The sequence below is a fragment of the Heteronotia binoei genome, chromosome 1 (assembly GCF_032191835.1).
Source record: "Heteronotia binoei isolate CCM8104 ecotype False Entrance Well chromosome 1, APGP_CSIRO_Hbin_v1, whole genome shotgun sequence".
Lineage (NCBI taxonomy): Eukaryota > Metazoa > Chordata > Lepidosauria > Squamata > Gekkonidae > Heteronotia > Heteronotia binoei.
The window spans coordinates 61,625,550-61,650,038 of NC_083223.1; the positions used below are offsets into that span (position 1 = coordinate 61,625,550).

At 41.7% G+C, this 24,489-nt stretch overlaps 1 protein-coding gene across 1 annotated transcript; it reads right to left on the minus strand.

Annotated features, from left to right (window-relative positions):
• Positions 1-9,287: 9,287 nt before the first annotated feature.
• Positions 9,288-22,556, minus strand: KLHL31 (kelch like family member 31). The gene is made up of 3 exons (XM_060235129.1): positions 22,397-22,556; positions 17,909-19,112; positions 9,288-10,269 (listed from the first exon to the last, which is right to left on the minus strand). Exons 2-3 carry the CDS (start codon positions 19,078-19,080, stop codon positions 9,537-9,539), a joined length of 1,905 nt encoding a protein of 634 aa, XP_060091112.1. The 5' UTR covers positions 19,081-19,112; positions 22,397-22,556; the 3' UTR covers positions 9,288-9,536.
• Between the last annotated feature and the right edge of the window lie 1,933 nt (positions 22,557-24,489).

A 24,489-nucleotide genomic window follows, 5' to 3' on the forward strand; every position in this document is an offset into this window, starting at 1 on the left:
GATTTAGGCATTCTTGTTGATAAGTTGGTAAAATGTGAGTTGGATCCTATTACTGTTAGGTGGATCTATAACTGGTTGACAGATCACACCCAACCAGTGCTTGTTAATGGTTCCTCATCCTCTTGGAGAGGAGTGACAAGTAGAATGCCTCAAGGATCTGTCCTGGGACCTGATTTGGATGAAATAATAGAGGAAATGCTTATTAAATATGTAGATGACACTAAATTGGGAGCTGGCTATGTTTAGCCTGGTGAGGAGATGACTGAGAGGTGATATGATCGCCATCTTAAAGTGCTTGAAGTGCTGTCCTATAAAGGATGATGCAGAATTGTTTTCTGTTGCCCCAGAAGGTCGGACCAGAATCAACGAGTTGAAATGAAATCAAAAGAGTTTCTGGCTAAACATTAGGAAGAACTTCCTGACAGTTAGAGTGGTTCCTCAGTGGAACAGTCTTCCTCGGAAGGTAGTGATCTCTCCTTCCTTGGAAGTTTTTAAACAGATGCTAGATGGCCATCTGTCATGACTCAGGGGGATATTACCAATTGCTGCACCACTCTGGGTTAAGGGTTCCCCTTAAGAAGGCCAAGAGTTCCCTCCCAAGCCCTCCCAGGCCTCCTTTAGTTTAGGCCAAATAATAGGCATGAGGACCGGGCAGAGTGAACAACAGGGGAAAAAAAGTCTATTTAAAAGATCAGTTCAGTCCAATATAAACTGAAAAAAGGTTTATTTAAAAGATCAGTTCAGTCCAATATAAACTAACAAGGTGCATTAAAAAGTAAAAGGGGTGAAGGGAAAATAAACAGATGCCCTAACACATCTGGATTTACTGTCGCTAGACTGTCTCAGTCAGACCTGGGCCTACTCACCCTTCCTCTAATGGTGACGGTCTCTTCCTTGCAGCAGCTCTTCCTCAGCTCTGCCTCTTAGGAAAAGAACACCCCCTTACTAGGCTAGGCCTCTTTTATCTCCTCCCAGGCCCCACCCCTCTCTGGGCCAGTATCCCTCCAACACCTTGCCACCCAATCAGAGGGAAAGAGGGGATCCTGGGAAATGTAGGCTTTCCCCAGTATTCCTAGGCAGGCTTTCTGGGGCCTGTAGGGCTCACCAGGCTCAGGATCATGACACCATCTGACAGCACTGCTGATTCTGTGAATTAGGCAGATCATGAGAAGGCGGGCAAGAAGGGTTGCATCAGTGCTTAGTTCTCATGGCCCTTTCTTACATGCTCAGGGAAATGCTGATCACTACTTCAGAGTCAGACAGCAATTTTTCTCCAGGCCATTTTGGCCAGGGATCCAGGAGGTTTTTGCCATTTGAGCATGGAGCAGGAGTCACTGGGTGTGGGGGTGAGGGACATATTTGTGAATTTTCTGCATTGTGCAGGGGGTTGGACTAGATGACTGGAGATGACTCTGGAGATCTTCCATCTGTATGATTCTGTGATACACAATTGGGCTAAGAAATTAAAAGCTCAAAGGATATGAAGATATTCAGTTGTACAAAGAGGACTAATTGGTGAGAGTGATTTGCTAAAGTGTGATTAATAGGGATGGGCATGAACCACATTTTTGTGGTTCAGTTTGTAGTTTATAGCTGAACCACAAATTGATAGGTCAGTTTGCAAGTCGAATCACTTTGTATTGGTTCATGAGCCATTTAAAGTTTAAACCCATGCTTCGACTCCCTGTAAAAGCAATGGGGAACACAAAACAGGTTTAAATGACTCCAAGCCATTTAACACCCTGCTTTCTGCTCCCCACAAAAAACATGGGGAGCATAAAGCAGAAGATGAACTGTCTCCCAGTCATTTCATCCTCTGCCTTCTGCCCACTGTAGCTTTGGGTGGCAAGCAAAAAGCAGGGATTGAAATGGCTGGGGGGACATTTCACCCCCTGCTTTCTGTTTGCCATAGCTTTTTGCAGCAGCACAAGCAAGGCAGCTGTTTTTCTTGAAGAGCAAAAAGCAGGGGGTAATATGACTCCAAGCCATTTAAATCCCTACTTTATGCTCCCCACAAAAAACCACAGGAAGAAGAAAGCAGGAGATGAAATGGCTGAGTGGTATTTCTCCCTTTGTTTTCTGCTTTACAAACCACCATGAACTCCAACAAAATTCATGGAACTTTGTGGCTGCTCTTCAATTTGCAAACATCACTTTGCGAACAGTGAACTGGTCCAAATTAATGACAAACATTGTGAACCAGTTCATGCTCATCCCTAGTGGTTAACCTGGGCAAAGTCTGTTACTGGAAGAACCTCTGAACTATTTGATGGCAAGAATAAAAGTTAAGAAATTTCAGGTTAAGCTAGCCAAGGGTCCCTGAAGCAACTGACCATATAACTGGAATAGTAATTGATACAAGCCACCAAATATTTGTTCTCATTTATTTATTTAGAATATTTTTCTCCCAAAAAGAGGTTATGAAAGAAACATAAAAATGCTAAAACACAGATGAAACAGTTCCTCACAATTCAAACCTCAGGAAGGCAGTGAGCCACAAACATGTCCCAAGCTGGTGGTGCTTATGCTAACATATGCCTAGAGAGCCACAGTCTAAGGGCCACAGGCCAAGAGCCCTTTGACTCTTGCCTTCAGTTCAGTTCACACCCATGGCCAGGTTTTAAATTACCTGCAGACTGGGAGGACCTTGGTGGGAAGTTTATTATATATTCACAAATATCACTATGGATAACTTCCTGTTCTACTCTGACTTCATATTTGCCATGTCCTTTGGAAAATATCATTCTTCAAGCTTATTTACAGCTTCTAGGTTTCTTCGACTGTTCCATAAGTGAACACACTTGTGCCAGGGCTTATGTGGTGATTCTAGCATGTCCATTTTGGCACGTGAATTTGTATAGGTTTTCATTTGAAGTTCCTTTACCTATTGTTTCCTTCCTTTTCTTAGTCACACATTGTTCTACTTGAAACAGTACCATGAGGCCATTGTTAGTGAGGTGCTTGACTGATAAGGGCTCCATTTTGGATCTGGGATGTATAAACTGTCTTCAGGAGTAATACACATCCCATTTGTTGGTGCATTACAGTTTCAGAACAACACCTTCTGTGATGATTGTTTGATCTCAGCCATCTGAGGTATTCCAAAACAAGGAACATGTTGTGACACAGTAAAGAAATGTCCTAACTAGACATCTGACCCATGGATGCCAACACTGTTTTACAGAAAAAATGCTGCGGGGGCATGGCAGGACTGGGACATCTTATGCCTTCCCCACACCTTTGCAAGTGCCAAAACAGCCATGTGAAGGGGACAAAAATTGTCTTCCAGTGTTGCAATGTGCTCTACTTGGGGCTACACTTGAAGAATATTGAGAGTCTGCGGCTAGTGCAGAAGGTTGGGGCCAGCTCTCAGGAGCATGTGACCCTGACATTACACCTATTACACTGGCTATTGATCCATTCCCAAGCCCAATTAAAAGTGTTGGTTTTGACCTTTAAAGCCCTACATGGCTTGGGACAGGGCTACCTGAAAGACCATCATCTCCCATAAGTTCTACCTGGGAACTGAGAGCACAGGAAGAGGTCCTCTTGAGTGTCCCATCAATCAGAGAAGTTATCTGGTGGACACATGAGAGAAACCCCTTTCAGAAGCAGCCACACATTACAGGACAACCTAACCAGGGAGGTACACTTGGCCTTCTCACTTTCAATCTTGGGGGGGCAGGTTTTTTTACATTGTTTAGTTAAGACTGCATTTGGTTAAGTTTATTAGCAATACTGAATTGTGATTTCAAAGTTTGTTTATGTTTTTAATGTGTTTTAATAGGGCTTTCATTTGATGGCACTTAACACACACATGTGTATTATAAGGCACCTTGAAGTCCATAAGGAAGAAAGGTAGCTAGTAAATGTGTCAAATGTAAATAAATACATAAATCTAAAATAACCAATATTTTCCTGAAATGAGGAACAAGGGGCAAACCGAATTCCATACTATAGAAACAGCTCAGCTAATCAGTGTTAGAGGTTTCAATGGAACACAGATGTTTTATCCCTTTGCTGTCCTCTAGTGTTCACTTCCAGTAGTGAATTAAGAGAAATTTTCTGTCAAAAGACAAGAACGTATTGTTGACTTGAAGTGTTATTATGGGTGAACAATTTAAAAATCAAGCTTCATTCTGTGATTGCAGTGAGTGTGCTGCAGATCTTACGCTCCTGGTGCTGGGGCTCCATCTGGCTTGTCTTCAGTAGGATAACTACAGCTCAATAAGACATTTATCAGAATCTTTTACTCAACTGAGAAAGCCAGAGAGACTGCTTTGAGTTTCATAAATATAGCTGTAAGACAAATACCCCTGCTGAAGTAAGGAAGCATCCGTTTCTAGATGAATGGTTGTTGTAGCCTGTTGCAGCCAAATGACAGCGTCTTGGAACCCCCTGAAAGATTTACATGTTAAAGAGAGAATGAGTAGGCACATTGATGAACACAAGTTATTGAAGAAGACTCAGCATGGGTTCTGTAAGGGAAGATCTTGTCTCACTAACCTGTTAGAGTTCTTTGAGGGGGTGAACAAACATGTGGACAAAGGAGACCCAATAGATGTTGTCCACCTTGGCTTCCAGAAAGCTTTTGATAAAGTTTCTCATCAAAGGCTCCTAAGTAAGCTCAAGAGTCATGGGGTAAAAGGACCAGAACTCAGTTGCATTCGATGAAATAATGTTTTTTTTTTTTTAATCATAGATGTGAGTTCCTTTTTCAGAGGAAGAACTGCAATAAAGCTGCATTTGATGCATCAGGAGCAGATCTATTCTTCCCATTATATCCAGCAAATACCCAGTTAGTACATAATTTATAAAGCTATGAAGGCAGTTTTATTGATGTAAAAGACTCTGGACCAAACCATCCCTTATGAAGGAGCTCCGTGACTGAATTTCCCAGAGCTGCCTAAGGATGTCAGTCTGTGGTGGGTGGGGGAGACAATTAACCTTTTCCTCGTGGTGTTTTCTCTTTCTCTACCAGCAGCAGCTTGGGGACCAGTGACTGAAAATGAACACAACATAGATGCCATTTATGCTCACATAGCTGTGAGTGAATCCCATTTAATTCAATGGGACTGTTTTCTGAATGAATATATTTAAATATAAAGCTGGGCGTAGATGGAAACTTCCTTCATTGCTCATTGTCTAAAGTGGAAGAAGAGATACAGTGGTACAAAAAAGCAAGCACACATCTGTATGGGATGCTGTACAGTAACTTCTCCCTAAAGTGGAAGAAGAGATACAGTGGTACAAAAAAGCAAGCACACATCTGTATGGGATGCTGTACAGTAACTCTGCAGCACTCTGTTGCTTGAATAATGCTAGTCATCCTACTGAACTTCTAGTCTACTGTTTATTCCCATGAGGATCCAATATTGCCTCCTTTTGAAAATGCCCACAGGTTGTGATTCTAACTAGACAGTAAATTCTATTGTCATTGCTGGGACTTCCCTCTAAATAAATGTATTTACAGTAGGGGTGCCTCCTGTCAGCTTTTCTTCTCAATCTTGCCCAGTTCCTCACCTTCTTACAGTCCCCTTCCACATGTTGCCACTATTGACCTTCACGTTTTAAAGTGATCATTTTCTTCCATGAGATTTGCACATTGCCCTATAAGAAAGGAATGTGTTCCCTTGGAGCAATTGCATTCCATCCTGAAAGTATTTTTGTTTTAATTTTGTTTTATATTTATTTGTTTGTCTCTTTTGTATGTATGTCTTCTAATTGCTATGCATGGGTAAAATAATTTTCTGTTCCTGAGTTTTACACATTTAACAGTGCAGAAAATCAGAACTTCACATTTAATTGAACAGCGTACATTCCCAATTCACAATTTCATTAGTAGAAATGTAACATAATTATTCCCTAATCTTAATAAATCATAAACTGGTGAATCATCAACAAGTTTATTAGCAGAATTTTCATTTTCCAGCAACAGTAACCTTTCTCTCTTTCTCTCTTGCATCATACAACAGGTACGAAGGCATCTCATATAATGTTCACTTAAGATCTGGATAGAATAGTGCAAACAGTGTTATGTTGTCCTGTGAGTAACACACCTTTTAACTGCAGCATTTATTATGATCATCTTTCAATCTGTCAGCATGTGCTTCCCTGTAACTACTGGGGGTTTCTGTTTTTAAGATGGCATTTAGGATTTCATTTGTCACAAACTGTTTTCCAGAACTTTACATTAGGATACTTCAGTGGCTTAGAGTACCGAAGGGCTCGGTTGCCCTTTCAGTACACCAGTGAGTGAATACTCACCCCTGATGAGATGGCATTACCTCATGATTTCAAAGTCAAAGGCAACTGGATTCTAATTTAATTATTTGCATGGATGATAACTGCAACAAAAGTCAAAATCTGAGATTAACCATAGGTCGGGTTTAAAAACGCTATTGCCCTATGAAACTGTTTTGAATACATTCCTTCCTGGTCTACACATTCTCCACACTGACGTATCCACAAACAGAGGTCATGGCCACATAGGCAAAATTTTTATAAAGGAAACTTCCTGGTTACGGGCTAAACTGTCCATCAAGATCTTACATCCAACAAGGTAGCTATATTTCTGTCAAGAAACCATTACCATGGGGTGACATCAACTATATTTCTGTCAAAGAAAGCATTTCCTGAGTACTCCTGGGGATGATTTCCAAGATCTGGAGTTTGGCTGTGAAAGTTACAGGAACCAGAAATAAAAATGGCCATAGGCATCACCATTTAAAGAATTAAAAGCAAAATTTAACTTCCTTTCCTTTCACTTGTTCTTTGTCTGGCCTTCACATACACACATAACCTATGCACCAATTCAGCAAACTGAGTATACCAGACATGGAGGGGGGTGACTGTACACCTTCCCTGCCCATATTCAATATGGCATCCATCCAAATGGCCCATGCATATTTCCCTCTGTGTGTGTGTGTGTTTTATATTATATCAATAATCATTACCACTCCAAATTGGGGTCAAGGGAAATTGTGCATAGAGGGCATTTACATACTGATGGCACAATTAGCAAGAAGGGCAGGAAGCAGCCAAGCTTTGCCTTAAAAAAAGCAGCTGATTAAAAATAAATTATACAGACAGAGAGAGAGAGAGACTCATTTAAATCAGAGGCTGACTTTATACTGTGTGTTTATTTTCTTACTAGCATTCTTGTGGACCACTGATATATTTATAAGTAAGAGTGCATACTTGGGATCTACTGGTGCTCAAATGATAATTTTGAATGCTGCTTGTGAACCAAAGGAGTGCCATGCTGTATCAAGCCAATATCATGTAGACAAGGCATATTTGGAAAGAATCTCAACAACAAGCAGGTGCTTGATGATCCACCAAGAGTCAGTCAGTAATTTTCTGACGAACCTCAGGCACATGTCTGTGAAGCCCTAATTCAGATGTGTTTTGAACAAATAAAAACAGAATGGGTATTTTGTACCATGTATACGGTGATACTCAGTTTGCTGAATGTCTGCATAGCTACAGGGACATCCGTCCTTCCAGTTTACCCTCTTAGCCACATACATAAACATAAATAAAGCCCCCAAACAAATTGGGCCCCGAAGATTGTGAAGAACACAGATTATTTCTAGGTTTACATTACCTGTTTGAAGTTTGGCTGAACAACACTGATAGGGCCATTCAAGTATATAAACATGAAAAGCTTTTCAAACTCACATAGTTATATGTGGGCATTTTTCTTCCATATCATATAACGAAATCATTTCAAGTTGCAATGCACTCATTACGTTAACATTAAGATGTTGGATCCCCAAAGTTTCCTTTTTCATTCGATCCTAGACAATACTACAAACAACAGCTATTTCCAGTTTCAGTTTATCGATTACCTAGTTGGGCTAATATTTTAGGCTACAATGTAGGAGGCAGTGATAAAAAAAAGTAATGTACAAACTGTTTTTCACAGGTCTAATAAAATAATAAAAAATATTGCAGTTTTTTTTTTAAAAAAAACTTGCTACATGGTATGATCAAGATGAATTTAAATTGAGTTTACAGCAATTGAAATCAAATGAACTTTTGTTTCAGTTAGTGGGATGTGGGATTTAATTTTCTATTCCATTGTCATCAGGAACCTGATCTCCAAGGGCAAACCAGACAGCCACTTCCCATAATCTGCTCACTAAAAGATGCTAACTGTGCAATCTTTGGGGGTTCCTTGTCAGAAATATGACACGACAGAAAACCAGTTACAGGATGATGTGTGTTTCACATATACGGACTTGGCTCTTTGTACCTCCTATCCATTCCTTCAACTGGGTATTGTCCTCCTCCTTGCTGTACCTGACAGCATGGACTTTCTTCTGTTATCTGCCACAAACCCTGATTGTTTAGAAGTAAGTGAAACTGTTCAAAACCAGTGAACAATGGGGCTCAGTTTGACAAAATAAGAAAACAAATCAGGAGTTAAATGTAGATTTGTGTTCTGGGATTGGAACATTGGCTAACTGTCCTTTTTCTCTTTCACAGATGAATGCATATTATACTCAAATGTTTTGAAATGTTCTGTTAATTTAGGGGTAATAAAAGTTCAGCACATGTTATTTGGACAAGACTGAGGACCGCTTCACAAGTTACAAATTATAAGTCTACACTTATGGACACTAAGTTTGAACTCTCAATCTGTATCTTACCCGAGGGCAAGAGAAGTTAAATCCTTGTATCCCTTGAGCTGTCCACAGAAGCACAGCTCAGCCAAATGCAATCTGGGCAGCATCTCAGTGTCCAAAAGGACATCTGGTGCATTTATGTGAGTCTAGAAGACTGTATAATGACAGTGATGCATGTAGTGGGTATGTAGGTGTACCTGGAGAGAGAGACGTAGAGAAAAATTAAAGAATTATTCAGGGTGATGTTTGGTTTTTAGAAAGAGGCATATAAATATTTAAGATGAAATAATTTTTGAAAGCTTATTAAAGAACAAAAATTTGTGCAACTTTAAAGTCTCAAGCAGATAAAAGCAGCCTTTTCAATGCTAAAATGATGTTTCAGTTTTACATAATTCCAAATGATCATAAAAGGAAAGCCAGGCAATGTCTAGAGAAAGAAGACAGAAGAATGACCTTTTATTTGTGTTGCATATCTGTCTAATGCATGGGAATTGTAACTGAAAGGTAATCTATTGTAAATGCTTTCATATTTGTACAGGTAACCAGTATGTTTTGTGCATTCATATGTATGAAACCTTTGACCATGTAGAAACGTATTGAAACAGTTGTTGTTTTACATAGCATTATATAAATATATATTTCACCGGGTTCTTATGCATTGATTGTCAGGCTGTCAAGGTGTCACTAATCAAATTGGTCAGCTTTAAATTCCTTAGGTCATACCATGTATTTTAAATTCCAGCGAAATTAGTTAGTTCTGCAAAACTGAAATTGATCGCTAATATTGACACACAAATGTTTCCTCCATCCCTTTCAGTAGGTACAAAAGGGATTAGAATACAGCTGGGCATAGTAGACATTTAAAAAAAACAGATCTAGCTCTTCTATAATTTTTTTAAATAGTTAAATACTGACTGGTACTGAAGACACAGAGCTGGCTCGAGACTCCCTGGTCTTAGTGTTGGGCATGGCAATGGTACAGCAAGAGACTCCTACAGTGGCTTCAGGCAACTCATCCTCTTCGGTCCATCCATTAAGGTCAGGGTTGTAGCACTGGATGCATTTCTTGTATTTCTTCTCTATTTCATTCCAGCCTCCCACCAAGTAAATTTTCCCATTAAGGATGGAGGCTCCAGCAGTGCTCACACCAGTTGGAAGAGGAGAGGCATAATTCCACTGGCCAGGATAAGGACTAAAGCACTCAACAGGAAGAACATCAACCCTTTCACCTCGCCCTCCCAGTTGTGACCCACCCATAACATAGACCTTTTCCCCAAGGGAAATTGCACAATGCCATCCTCTTGGTGTGCTTAGGCTGGGTTTATCCTGCCAGCTGTCATTGGCAGGGTCGTAAATGCAGACAGAGCGAGAATAAGCATTATTTATGTACCCTCCAGTGACCAGGATCCTACCATCTATTACTGCACTAGCATGGCAGCACCTAGCTACCTCCAGTGGGGCCTTCGTTTGCCACTGATTAATTGCGGGGACATAACATTCAACGGAACAGAGGCACCCTTCAGAGTTGCGGCCACCGATTGCAAAAAGGAGGCCATTGAACACGTTCAGACTGAAATGGGTGCGTTTTTGATTCATGTTTGACAGATGAATCCATGTGTTGAAGCGAGGATCGTATCTGAAAGAGTTAAGAGGGGGGAAACAAGGATGATTGATTCCATCCAGTTATAAGACTTGTATTGCTGAATCTGTCACTTTGGATTAGCTATATCTTTCTCAAAAGGCTCTGAGAGATTATCATAGTGATCTTTCTAGTGAGTATAAAATGATTATCATTATGAAATAATTATTTGGACCAGTTGTAACTGTGGCTCATAGATTTGCAACTTTGGCATGGAGGTATGACAATTAATAGGAAGATCTCAAAGACAGCGAAATGATTAGCAAAATTATTTGATTGAACCAGTAACATAAGTGGGGGGGACACAGAACGGTCTACATGATATGATTTTTGTTAGTTAAGATGGACATGAAAAGTTTTGTATTTCCATTGAGATAACAGTTTGCAGTTTTAAAACCAAGCAATATGCATGTTTATGCATTTATTATGCCTATTTTATATGAATTATATTCTTATGATTTTTATATTATATTTCCATAGTTGATTATACCCATTCTGTAATGCCGGCATTAAAAAACAAAAACAAATTTCTACTTAATGCTGAAATGAGTCAATTACAGCTGGGCATAACATTATTTTGATTCTGAGAGGCAGTTGTGTTCTGCTTTATTTTACTCTCCTTAACACTGAAATTCTGTGCAAGACTTAGGAGATTCATCAGCTCTTGAGGAAGAGGGTTACTATATTGATAGCCAGTCAAACTGATGAATACATATGAACCCCTCCATGGCAGTTTATGAAGTTTTGATATTATTTACCTTGAACACTATTTAATGCGAGCTGGAGGACTTCTTTAAGACTGTATCTTGCAATGGATTCTTTGGGTTGGACTAGGCTTGCCAATCCACAGGTCCCAGAAGGGGTTCTTCCGCTTTCTCAGGCTCCTTCCCGCCCCCAGTCAGCTGGCCGGTGGAGGGAAGCCCACCCCCAGAGGACCATGTGCCTTTCCACCTCCGGAGGCTCCAGTCTCTGATTGGGAAGGCTTCCTCTTGGGATGGTGTGTCTGTGTTACTTTGAAGAAGTTGGCAGAGAGTAGAGAGGCTAATCCTCTCTCGTGAGTAGAGAGGCTAATCCCTCGCTTCAGAGTCCCCAGAAACTGGGGGTGGGAGGGAAATGTCTGTTGGGCACTTCATTATTCCCTATGTGGAGATCGATTCTCATAGGGTATAATGGGGAATTGATCTGGAGGTTTCGGGGGCTCTGGGGGAGCTGTTTTTTGAGATAGAGGCACAAAATTTTCAGTATAGTATCTAGTGCCTCTCCCCAAAGTACCCCCCAAGTTTCAAAACGATTGGACCAGGGGGTCCAATTCTATAAGCCCCCCAAAAAGGTGCCCCTATCCTTCATTATTTCCTATGGAAGGAAGACATTTAAAAAGATGCACTGTCCCTTTAAATGTGATGGCCAGAACTCCCTTGGAGCTCAATTATGCTTGTCACACCCTTGTTCCTGGCTCCGCCCCAATGTCTCCTGGCTCCATCCCCAAAGTCTCCTGGCTCCACCCCCAAAGTCCCCAGATATTTCTTGAATTGGACTTGGCAATCCTAGGTTGGACTGTGTCTGGACTTCATGCTTGTGTTGATTTTGATTTGTTGAACTATTTACTTATATCTTTGAATTGTTTTCAATTTATTTGTCATTGTATAGATTCCCAATATTACTAGTTTCTAAATTTGGTGTGAATTTTTTGATCACAGTGCTAGCTTTGATGTTTTGCTCAGTCATACTGTGATTTTCTTTTGATTTGGTTACATTATTGGGTTTTACCGTAGTTTTTCCTTGATAATTTACGCTATTTATTTTATTTGCTTCCTTCTTATGATTCATTGAGGGTTTTTTTTTTTACTCTTTACATTGTTCTTACTAGCTAAATTATATAAACCAAGGTCGCTTTTAGTTCAAAATATAGGATATGAATGTTTGTAATAAATAAAACAAATAATGGTGGAACAATATTGCTGTGTACCCTGATTTGCTCCAGTCTCTCCACCATTATGTCTTTCTATACTCAGTATTAAATTTTGTTCCACAACAACATAAAACATTTCTGATGGCACATACTGTGAACCCAAAGCATGGTTAGAGGGGATATGATGTGATGCAGCAACCTTACTGATGCTAAGCAGATCTCAGTGCCTGGATGACAGACTTCTGGAAAACCACACATCTATCACTTTTTGTTCCAAGATGGAAGAAATGTAGGATACAGATGAAATAAATAAGCATGTTCTCTATATTCTGAAGCCAAATTTCAATACAGGGCTAGGCTCATATTTCTCTGTGTCAAGGTGCAGCTGCAGTCTCCTTAATGCAAATGTAACATACATATATGATTTGTACTGCAATTCCATCATTATTCATCCCATACTAGATTTATACCGAAATGGGATTTCAGTGTTCCATCCTTATTCAACTCCACTGAATATTAAAACAACCAGTTTTTGATTATAATATCTTGTTAATTCTGAGAGCATGAAGTAAGGCTTTTGATGAGAAATTAACCAAAGTCAGTTCAAGCCTGTATTTCCCCCCTTCATTATGCAGTCATTCATAAAATTTCTGAAGCACCTAAGAGCCCTGAAAGTTGTTGATGTATGTTACCTCAGCAATCCTTACAACAACCCTTTAAACCAGCTCAGTATTATTAGCCTCATATTGTAGAAAGCTGAAGCTGATATAAGCTGGAGTGGGGTTGCATAAGGTTACATCCTGACTTCATAGTTGTGGTGTGATTTAAACCTATTTTACAGCTCAGTCTCTTGGCTGCTGTTCTATAGTAGCTTTCATTTTGTGGATATGGATAATGACTGTCATATGGGGTGGGGGGAGTGTTCTGTGAAAGAGCAGCCCTCCCCTGCTACTCAGACTTCTAACATTCAGACCCAATTTCATGAGGGCCACATTCTCCTTCAGTGCTACTGCACTGATTACTGCTCTGCTCTTCGTTACAAAGATGTTATTGGTGATTTGGAAGAGAATATTAAAAAAAAGCAAATGGTGAAAAATAGGAAATTGGGGGAGGGGATGGAAACCTTGAATTACCTTTTTCAACAAGAGATTCAGGGGCTTGCTGCCCAGATGTTAGAGATACACCACGATTTTAAACACCCCGAATAGATGCTTTCCAGGAACTGGACCAATAAGAGAGATATACCTATCAAGCACAATCCAGGATATTACGTGGACCAGACTCCATCTTAAGATCAAACTACAGATCAAAAAGAACTGTGATGCAGTCTTCTGACATTTACTTTAATGTTTAAAACAACAACAACAATGAGGGCAGTTTTGATCAGGGCTGGGCAGGAGGACCCTGCAGTAGAGAAAAAAGACAGGTGTCTTTATCCACTATTGGAGCTAATAACAACTGTGGTGGAAGGAGTGAAATCCAAGACCACAGAGCTAGAAACAGCTGGGACATAGTGGAGTTAGTGACTTCTTTTGTGGAAACTGCAGAAGGGGAAACTATTAAATAGCTGAGACCTCCTGAATATTTTTAGTGGAAAATCAACATTGGGCTATCTGATGAGCCTCTTTATGGGAATCATAGGGCACCTTCTATTTAAATCTGAAGTCCAGACCAAGTAAAATGTTTTAAAGTCTATTAAAGGTTAGAAATTGTTCTGGATATGATCATTTAAAACAAATAGTCTCTCAGGACACCCATGGTACCAAATATCTGCTTGCTTGCATTTTCTTATAGAATATCTATAAAATGACCAGAAACCCTATGGAAAGTGCTTCTAAGAAAGGGAAGGGGCATGATCCAGCAATAAAGCATCTTCCTTGGATGCAGAAAATCCCAGGTCTGACCCCTCTCCTCACCATTTCCAGTTTAAAAATGGTCAGGGTGATATGAAAGACCTGAGATCCTGGAGAGCCACAGCCAGTCAGAATAAATAGGGCAATGATCTGGCACAGCAGAAGGCAGTTTCAAGTGGTCAGAACACTGCTCCACAAAATGCCCTGATATATGACACAAGGAGGAGGTAGTCTATCTGGTATAGAAAATTCAAAACCACCAGCCCATATCACACCCCAGCATCAATGGGAAGCTAGATCCCATGTAACTTCTGCTGGGCTCTTATCCTAAAACAGGCTGTTATGCATGGAATTTACACCTCTAGCATCTCTATTTCTTATAAGTACCTTATTGTCTTCTTTCCTTTCTCTGAAAGCCTCCACAATCTTTTCCTGCTTCCTTCTTTTTTTCTCACCTCCAGCCAATTTATTTTTACCTCGCCCACCCCCACTCTTTTTAAAATTTCACCTACGGGTATTTCTTCCCCCTGGCAGCTTCTTCCTGGGACAGTTATACATGGATCTGGCTGCTGGGCTGGACCAGATTTAGTTATGCGATAAAAGAGGGGCATCTCACTTCCCTCTGTATCCCTTTGCTCACACTATTTCCTTTTTTCATCCACCTGTCACATCTTCATATACTCACTTCTCTCTGTTTCCTTTTCTCCTCATCCATCAGCCACCCAAACAACTTTTCATCTGTTCCCCAATTTCAACTATGTATTACTTAGTTACTTTATTTATACACTGCTTTTCTCTACAATGGGGACCCCAAATGGCTTATATCATACTCCTCTCCTCCATTTTATGCTTACAACAAATTTCTGAAATACAGATAGGTTAGGCTAAGAGTGTATGATTAGCCTACAATCACCAAGTGATAGGCTTCCCAGTCTCCTGCTGGGGGTGGGGTTTCCCCTGTTTTTGGGGCCCCCAACCTGCCAGCACAGAGCTGGCTGGCAGGGGGATCCCTGCCCCAAAGAACTCTGTCATGCCCAATGTGCCTGGCATGATGATGTCACCTAGAAGTGATGTCATCACACCAGGCACGTTGTGCGGGGGACACTCTAGCAATTTAGGTATAAACTCTATGGCATTTTAAAAGGTGTGCTTTCCCTTTAAATGTGATGGCCAGAACTCCCTTTGAAGTTCAATTGTGCTTGCCACACCCTTACTCCTGGCTCCACCCCCAAAGTCCCCAGATTTTTCATGAGTTGCAACTGGCAACCCTATGTAGCTTTCTGTGAAACTGTCACTTCTATGTTTTGTACACTGCCTTGTTTTAATCTGTAACAGTAGCAGGGTAGTACATTGGCTTAAGCCTTAGAAGAGTTGGTTTTTATACCCTGCTTTCCTCTTCCCTAAGGAGTCTCAAATTGGCTTACAAGTGCCTTCCCTTCTGTTATTATTTGAGGTCTAGTGAGGCCTAGAGGGCAGGGAGAAGCCTGCCTAAGAGTAGATACAGGGCCTACATCTCCTAGGATCCCTGCTGTCCCTCTGATTGGGTGAAGAGGTTTTGGAGGGAAAAACTAGCCCAAGAGGGGTGGGACCTAGGAGGAAAGCATAAATATGCCTGGCTGAAAAAGAGGTTATTTCTCTCTGGAAAAGGCTGCAGGGAGAAAGGTTCTCTCTGGAGAGATGGCAGCTGGAGAGAGATCCTTCACTCAAGGAGGGTGAGTTTGGTATTACAGCAAAGGAAACGTTTAAGCAGCAGGGATGTGACTATGGACTGCTGTGACAGTGCAGTGGGCCATGCCCACTTCAGGAGCCCAGGTTGGGGGCAGTGGCGCTGACAGGGAAGGAGGCTTCTCCAGCTGGAAAACCATGCGGGTTGGGCATCCTCCAGAGATGGCAAAGCCAGGACCAGCAGGAAGCAGGCTGGCCACAGGGAATGCCCAACCCACTTGGTCTCCCAAGCTGGAGCAACCTCCTTCTCTGCTGGTCACCTGGGCTCCTGTAGTGGGTCTGCCTGCTGTGTGGCCTTGTCCACACTGTCACTGTGTGGCTTGCTGTAGCCATCTCCACTGCCTTGCCACCATCCTCCTCAGCTGGCCTCCCCTTCTCTGCCACAAACCTTTCTTCCTCCACAAGCCTCTTGGTCTCAGCATCCTGAGATGATGGGGAAGGGTGGGTGATTGCTTAGGCTCTCCCGGATCACTGGGCAATGTATGGGAGCTAGGGCTGCCAAGTTCCTGCCAGGGGTGGGCAGGGCCAGCCTTAGACTGTCTGGTACCCTAGGTAAGGATAGCATTACCAAGTCGCATGGGGAGCACTCAATTCAGTGCCCCAGAAGGCTGGTGCTCTAGGCAGTCGCCTAGTTTGCCTAGTGGCAGGGCCAGCCCTGGGGGGCAGGGGATCCCCCTGTCTGGAGGGCCCAACCTTCCAGCAGGGAGCAGGCCGCAGGGGGAATCCCTGTCCTCGAAGAGCTCCATCACTGCACATCGTCCCCACTGCAATGACGTCATCTGGAAGTGGGGACATCATGCCAAGGGCACTCTAGGCCTCATGATAAAACACTATGGTACCATGGAGTTTTATCATGAATCCTAGAGTGTCCCCGGCATGACACTGTAGGAATCATGGCAAAAATCTATGATGCCATAGAGTTTTACTGTGCATCTTAAAGCATCCCTGGTGTGACGTCCCTGGCGCGGTGACGTCACTTCCAGGTGACATCATAGCGCCGCAAGCGCTTTGCGTGCACAAGAGAATAGTCCCCCAACACAACACCAGAGGGACTTGGCAACCCTAATGGGGGCTCCCCCTTAAACTTTAAAGGGACTGTACAAGAATGCCTGAAAAAACTGACTGGTAGGGACTGGGAGCACTCTCAGCTGCTCAGCTGTTTTTTGACTTTCTGCTCTGACCTTGAATTGGCACAAACCCCATGAACCGCCTTTAAAGTCTGTGGAAGTTTATGATGATAGACCCATCATGAACTGTGGTTTGTGAACGACAAACGGCAAAATTGGACATGAATTTTGCTTCATGGTTTGTTCATGCCTATCCCAATTGATGATAAAGTAATATTTTATTATCTGGGGTCTCTTAAACTGATACTGTTCCCCATGTAATAATCTGACTTTGCCTCAAGTTTCAGCACATTACTTTTGTGTGGATGTTGGCTCAGAGAAAAGAAAAGAAATTTTGCAGGCCTCTGTGCATGAAAGATGGTGCCCTCTGATTTCTATAAGCTATTTTGAAATTAGCAATGTTGCTGTCAGAAAAAGTAAAAAAAGCTGTATTACTCATCTGCCAGTATCATAATGCAGTGCCTCTGATCTCATTTAGTATTTGGGGAGCTTTTGTAACAAGGACAACTGTTGTATCCTTTTATATCATAGGCTGAATATTATAATTTTATATTACAAAAAAAGAGGAACTACTCAGCCTAACACCATTTCTACATATTATACCAACTCCAACATCTCCCTTCATCAGTAGAAGGTAGAAATGTTTTTGCTTCATTTTGCTACAAGGTGAGGGATAACAGGTTACATCTAGTCTCATGATTTTGCAGTAGAATGTACATGACTGAGCTGCTATTTAAAGGAAGAGAGCTGTGTGTTAGGAGGGGGGAAAGGGTCATTCTTAGAAAACGCTTGGAGTGGTAATAGTCGCCAAGCACAAGGGAAGGAATTAACTCTTCCTGCCATGTGAGTCTTCTCCTACAGCCCCCCAGGGCCACATTCTGTTACAAAAAACACTGGGGAAAGTAATCAGGAACTACAAATAATGTGTAGTTTTACTCTGAGACATTTGGCATAATTTTTTTTAAAGTTTCTCATCTCTCTCTTTTTGGAGTTAGTCTGCAGCCCTATAAATAATCAGTTACCTGCAGAAATTGCTGACTGCATGCTTGGCCTGATTCCTGGCATCATTCTGGTCTTCACCACCTGCCACATAGAGGAATCCATCCATCACAGTGACACATTGGTTGAAGCTTTTAGCTGGCATTTCAGTAAGCCTCTTCCATCCATTGTCAGGATCTCTGTATAAGATGTCTCTGCTAAGGGATTTCTCTGTTAAAGCTGGGCGTCCCCCAACTGTAACTAGGACTCGTAATCCTCCACGAATCCTTGTTCTTCTAGACTGCAATGTATTCTGGTGATAGGGGAGTAAGTGATAGTTCATGGCATCCACTAGAAGTCTATGGCATTCAGCATCTTCCATCATTCTTGGCACAGTTTGAACAAAATTCACCAGGTCTTGGGCAGAGATGGTACCAAACCTAATGTTGCTCAAGAGATCAGCAGCATATTTTGCTCGTTTTTGGTCAAATTCTAGCCATCTCATTGCAATTTGGAATGCAATAAGTTCAGAGGGCAACTGCAAGTCGTCATCTGCAAGGAGTTCATTGATCCGGTCAAAACTAAGTTTTAAGAACTGATCTGATTCAGAAAACTCAATGAAGTTATCTCTAATGAATTTCTGCGCTGCCTCCTTGGAGTTCTTCAGTCCATAGGTCTCAGCAATGTTGGCAATGTATGTACAATTCTCCACATTGATTTCTCGCATCAAAAAATCACTGCACATCTTTACAAGGGTATGGATTTGAAGATAAATGGCTGTGGAGATAATGCTACCTATAGTGTACAATGAGAGTGTGAGCTTCCCAGTGTAGGCATATGCAATGACTGTAGCTAAACCCAATGGAGAAACGTCATTGAGGTCTACTCGTTCAGTAGATGGATCTTTCTTTAAAATGTTATGGAAGTAATCACTACATGAGGCCATCACCACCTTGTGGACATCAAAGGACTTTGCTTTGGTACCAATGACTAAATCACAGAGGAAGTTTTCCAGCCTCATTCTGCATAGCCCTTCCAAGAGATTGGGACTGTAGAGAGCATCAGAAACCTCTGATGAGACACAAGTGAATCCATTCCCTCCTTCCAAAAGGCCATTCAAGCCGTTCAATTTGTTCAGGGCTCCATCCTCCACTATAATTGTCAACTCATTGACATCCATCTTGGTCTTTTTGACATTCTTCTTTTTAGGCGCCATGACTGCAATATATTATCACAGCCAAGAGCTTGCTAAAAAAAAAAAAGGATAAAAAACCCCCCCAATGTTAGAACCATGAATCATTTTCATTGAGTTTTTACATGTCACCAAAGATTACTATGAAACTGAACTGCTGCAGGTGGAAAAAGAAGCAGAATACAAAGAAATATAGAACAATTGAAGGACATGCAACATAATTTTACTACATCTTTGCATCTTATAGGTGGTTGACTATTACCTGCTAAATGATGATTTCATCCAGCCAGTGGATGTAATCAGGTGGGACCTTTGGCCCACCATAGCCACCCCCACCCCCAGATTAAAGAGGCTCATTCACACATGCACATGTGTCCCCAGCTGCGCAATCGCACTTACTATGACACCTCAACACCATGTTTTATAGCCACCGGGTACTTCCCAGTGGCAAACTCCTTGCTGAGCCTCTGTGGCATGTTTCCGGCCAACTGAACAGCCAGGTCATGCCACGCACGTGCCATGCATGCACAGGAGTGGTGTGAATGCTCCTCTAAGCGTGTGCGCAGCCTGTGTCTGTGTTGGGCGCAGTCTGATTGCCGCAGCATGCCTCAGACTGCATCAGCTTTTTTAAAGCCGGGAGTCTGCTGCAGCAACTTCCTAGAGTAATCCCATCTAGTGGCTCCCATCAAATCCCTGCTCAGCTCTACGCAAGGCTGAGCTCAAATGCTAGCTGAATCCAACTGAATATCTGTCAGATTAATGTAAGTTGCTGTATAAATAAAATGTGAGGATATATCGATTTTCTCTTCACTTGGAATCCTCATTGGGTTCCAACAGAATTCCCCCCCTCAGTAGACAGGCTTAGGAATTCTGGTGTGCCTATTTGCACAGCAGTCCTAAGCAAAGTTACTCTGATATAAGACTAAAACTTGAATTGACTTAATTAATTCTTCTTAGGAGCACTGCTGGTATGGAAGGTGGTCTTAAATTAAACAGACCTGTGTTCAAATTTGTATTGATTAAGATCATGAAGAATGGACCCTCCACTCCTGATTGCTGTTTAGTTTCATCTTCCAGCACAGGGCATAGCTTGTTCTATTTAATTGTATCTTATTCCCATGATACATGATTTATTGTAATTTTGTATGTATATTTATAGGGATTATATTTATTAGGGCCATCTGGGCATTGCTGATACATGTATCCCCTGAACAGTTAGGTTCAGACATTTCTGTTGTATAATTTTGGTCTTTACAAACTGTGTAAGCCACACAGATTTTTACCTGATTCAAAGTATAATGACTGTGCACATATCGTTATGGACATATCTTACAAATATTGAATTGAGGAAAAGGAGAAAGATATCGTTGGAACTCAGAGCAACAGCCATTAATTTTAAAGAAAATATTTATGTTACACTGGTTACTATTCACCTTGGTTCTTCTTTTTAAAGTATCACCCATCTTCCAAAAAGCCCAATGCAGTGTGCATGGTTCTCCCTTCCCCATTTTATCCTCCCAACAATCCTGAGAGATACGTTCAGCAGAGAGTATGTAACTTGCACCCAAGGTCACAATGAAACATACTGTGTGAAACCCATGAGGTGATTTTAGCATAACGTCTGCAGTCCAGGGGCTTTGATCCAGATATTCATAATACATTTTGTTCAGTCAACTTGTGATAAAAGCCATGAGGACAGGATTGTGTGCAGAGGCCAAACATGTTCACTATCCTGATTCTTTAGGTCTTGTGGTAGGTAAGGAACAGAAAGAATATTAGGCCAAGGTCCATATAGACTTCAGCAGAGTAGCCGGTGACAAAACCAAACTACTTTTGTGGAAGAGGAGTGGGGAAAGACTCAACAGAGAGCAATACACAGGACTGATTTCAAATTACATCCAAAGCATTATGCAGTTTCACATTCTGCTTTCACCAAATCATTCCTGATTCAAAATCTCACTCTGAATAGGTCCAGGATCCGACCTGATCCCATCGCCTGATCAGAAGAATGGTAAGCATTCCTATAAGGTACACTTACATCCCAGGGGATAGCTCTGCTATCCACATTGGTCTTACACCATTTTCTTAAGCAAGTGACAGAAAACCAATACAAAGGTTCTCCATGGGGCCAACAGCCCATCTACAACTTGTATAACCAGGCATAAGCTTAAGGAAGCATGCTGCCTAGTGACATATTAAAGGTATGATGCTGCAGTCTTCAGAATATTTTTCCAGGAGCAAGCACCATGGAGTGACATGGTACTTCTGAGTAAACCTGTTAAGGACTTCTCCCTAATTTACTGTAAAATGACATATAATGTAGCCAAGCCTTCACTACTGTTTCCTTGTTAAAACATTTAAAGAATGCAGTATGCAGCATTTCCAATATAGAAAGGAGTGACTAGTTCCTCCTAAAGAAGTGCAGTTTCCACTGTCCTGTCTCTGGCTCCTACAAGGTGATAATGATAACCAAGAGCGAATGGAGGCCATGTGTGTGAGAAGTGTCAGTGTTACCACATGCCAGAAGGAGCTGAAACCCCAGAATGTTGCTTTGCCAAAGTGGTGGGTCAGCTGCTCCCTTTCCTCCCCCCCCTCCCCGCTGCATTCCTAGAGCTGCATCTGTTGAAATCTATCAGAGTCATTTCCAAGAATAGCCATGCTCTCTGGCCTCAAACTCACTTGCCATTTTAAGAGACACTCACTTTGCATTTGTTGCTTTTCATTTCAAGTGTACATTTGCAACAATTTTCCCACTCATCTACCAAAAAAAAAAAGTATAATGTATTCCTACTGCTTACAGTCCACTGCTTACAGACTGAGAAAGGTTAATGTATTTTGGATGCCATTCAACCTCTTGCTTAGATAAGCGGGTGCATTGGCAAATATAAGGGGCTTTAAATACAACTAGTGTGCCCTGTATATATTTAAACCTCACCTTAAGGTTATTTTATTTAGATATTTATACCCCATACTGCTCCCCAATGGGATTCTGCTGCATAATATTTTTAATATCTGATTTACATATTTGTAAAAGTTTCTGTTTTTTCCCTTCACGCTTCCATTCAACAAGATTCCCTCAAGGGGAAATGCTGAATGGACAGTCAAGAGACAGATCTCTTTAAATATTCCATGAAGTTAAGCTTGCAGAAAAAGGCAGGGGGAAATAGGTAACTAAAGCACCATCTGACAGGGGCCTTTTCAAAGATACAGCCAGTCATGCTGAGTTTCAGTGCCTGGAGGAAATTCATGTCAAACAACATGTTGGCACTCTACAAAACCCCCTTCCCTAGGAACGCTGACAGAGAACCACCCAATAAGAACACAATTAGAATTGCCTTACCCTTCTCAGGAAAGAGTCTTCCCAGGACTGCTCAGCGCAATGTGAATGAGAATAGCTCTTGAAAAGAATAAGGAAGGACAAGGGGGCAAAATAGTGCAGAATTCACCTGAGAAATCTCAGCAATAGCAGTTTCTAATGTGACCCTGCTGCCACTGTGGATGAGAGAGACTGGAGTCTGCGCTCTGGAGAATCTTAAAATGCTCCCTCCCTCCCATCTCTCTCTGCTACCCAGCGCGGTTTATGTTTCCTGTGACTTGTTGGCTGGACTCTCAAGTAAACTTAACTGGACTCAGGTGAAAAAAAATAAGGGGGCAAACACCTAGAAATTACACCCTTCCTATTGCTGCTAAAATCCACTAAAATACAAATACCCAGGATAATAGCAGCACAAAATCTCATAAAACAATTTAAAAGGTTCAGTTATCGAAACTATAGACTGAAGAAGTGCTTTAAATGCATTAGTAAATGGCAGCATTAAAACTGTACACAAAACATATGCTAAATAGGGATGGCAGTTCCTGAAACCAGCTCTTGAAATAAAAATGTCTGGATTATTTATGGAGTCTGTGATGGAATTTACAAGCAGAAAGCCAGGACCAGGGTCCAGTAGTTTGGGCTGTGTTTTGGGGTTCAGTGGTTTTTTGATAAGTCCAGGGTTGGAGCCATTTGCCTATTCATCCAAGGTGAATTGCTTCAAAAAGATATGGGAAAACAGCATTGCGTCTGGCTTTCTAGTAACTGCCTCCAAAGCATAGAAAACTGGCCAGGTTCTAATGTGTGGTTGAGGCAACAGAGAAGGCCAAATGAATCCGGAAAGTTCTAGTCAGGTGCCTTTTTGTTCTGGAAAGTTACCGCTTTTAGAAACATAGTATCTGCAGGGAACAAACTATTTTGTGTCCCATGCTTATCAGGAGAGATTACCTATTGCCAGCCTTTTTCACAGCAGAACATATAGCCATGTGTACTGATAACCAGGGCTTTTTTTGAGCAGGAATGCACAGGAACGCAGTTCTGACTGGCTTGGCATCAGGATGTGTGGCCTAATATGCAAATGAGTTCCTGCTGGGCTTTTTCTACAAACCCCCCCCCCCCCATGTAAAACAATGGTGATATCAGGGAGTATGGCTTAATACGCATATGAGTTCTCACTGGGCTTTTTCTACAAGAAACAGCCCTGCTGACAACACAAACACAAACCATTTACTATTACACAGAGTGGAAGGCTTTTTCTCGAGCCATGAAAAGCTTGTCCTCCACTGACTTTTGAAGCAAATGTGTTAGGAAACTGTTAAAAAAATAGCTCCAGTCAGTTTACTAACATATCTCCCTCCAACCAGCAAACTATTGGAGCATAAATCAATCAGGTTTAGTACAAAATAGCTGGAACTCTAATAATATTCGACAGCATCGTTACATGAAAGAGATGAAATGGAAGCAGAGTGATGCCATTGTGTACCTCTTTGTATGAAGTGTATCTGCTCCCCCCCCCCCCCATATCTGAAGGAGAGGATTATAAACCTCAAGAACTCGTGTGTGCACCCATCAACATTTTTTTTTTTAAAGGGAACTTCCAAGATTTTCTCAACAGACCAAACAGGGCTTACCTGGGCCAGGTGTCAGAAACTAGGAATCTTCGTCAGTTTGGACCGTTGAAACACTTGACATTGGAGACAGGGCCTCAAAGGTAGTCTCAAAGGGGTAACTGGCAACAACCACTGAACTCCTTTTAATGAGTAAGAATTTAAGTCGATGAGAAAAAAAATTACTGTTGATTGCTATGGATACAAGCTGATGAGAATGGATGAAGTTCGGGGAAGCAATTTTTGCCACCTTCTCCCTGCCCTGCCCTGTATACCCCCAAACCAATGCCAAGAACTGAGGGACCCTCTGGAACGATATAAAAATTGATCAAAGTCACCCCTATTGCTCACATACAAGCTTTTGTGTTGTTCATGCAGCTTGCATGTTGTATGTATGTGGGTGTATGTGTGTGTGGCATATTGCTCTGGAGAGCCCTTGACCTTCAGCTGCAGAATTGGCAGGCAGGTGCAGGGGCAAGGAGAAGGCAATAAAAATAATTTCTGCTGATTCCT

Excerpts from the sequence above, each read along its gene's own strand:
- KLHL31 (XM_060235129.1), bottom strand. The coding sequence starts at position 19,080 with ATGGCGCCTAAAAAGAAGAATGTCAAAAAGACCAAGATGGATGTCAAT. Across the intron at positions 10,270-17,908 it reads GCAGTCAGCAATTTCTGCAG|ATACGATCCTCGCTTCAACA; the intron begins GTAACTGATTAT and ends TAACTCTTTCAG.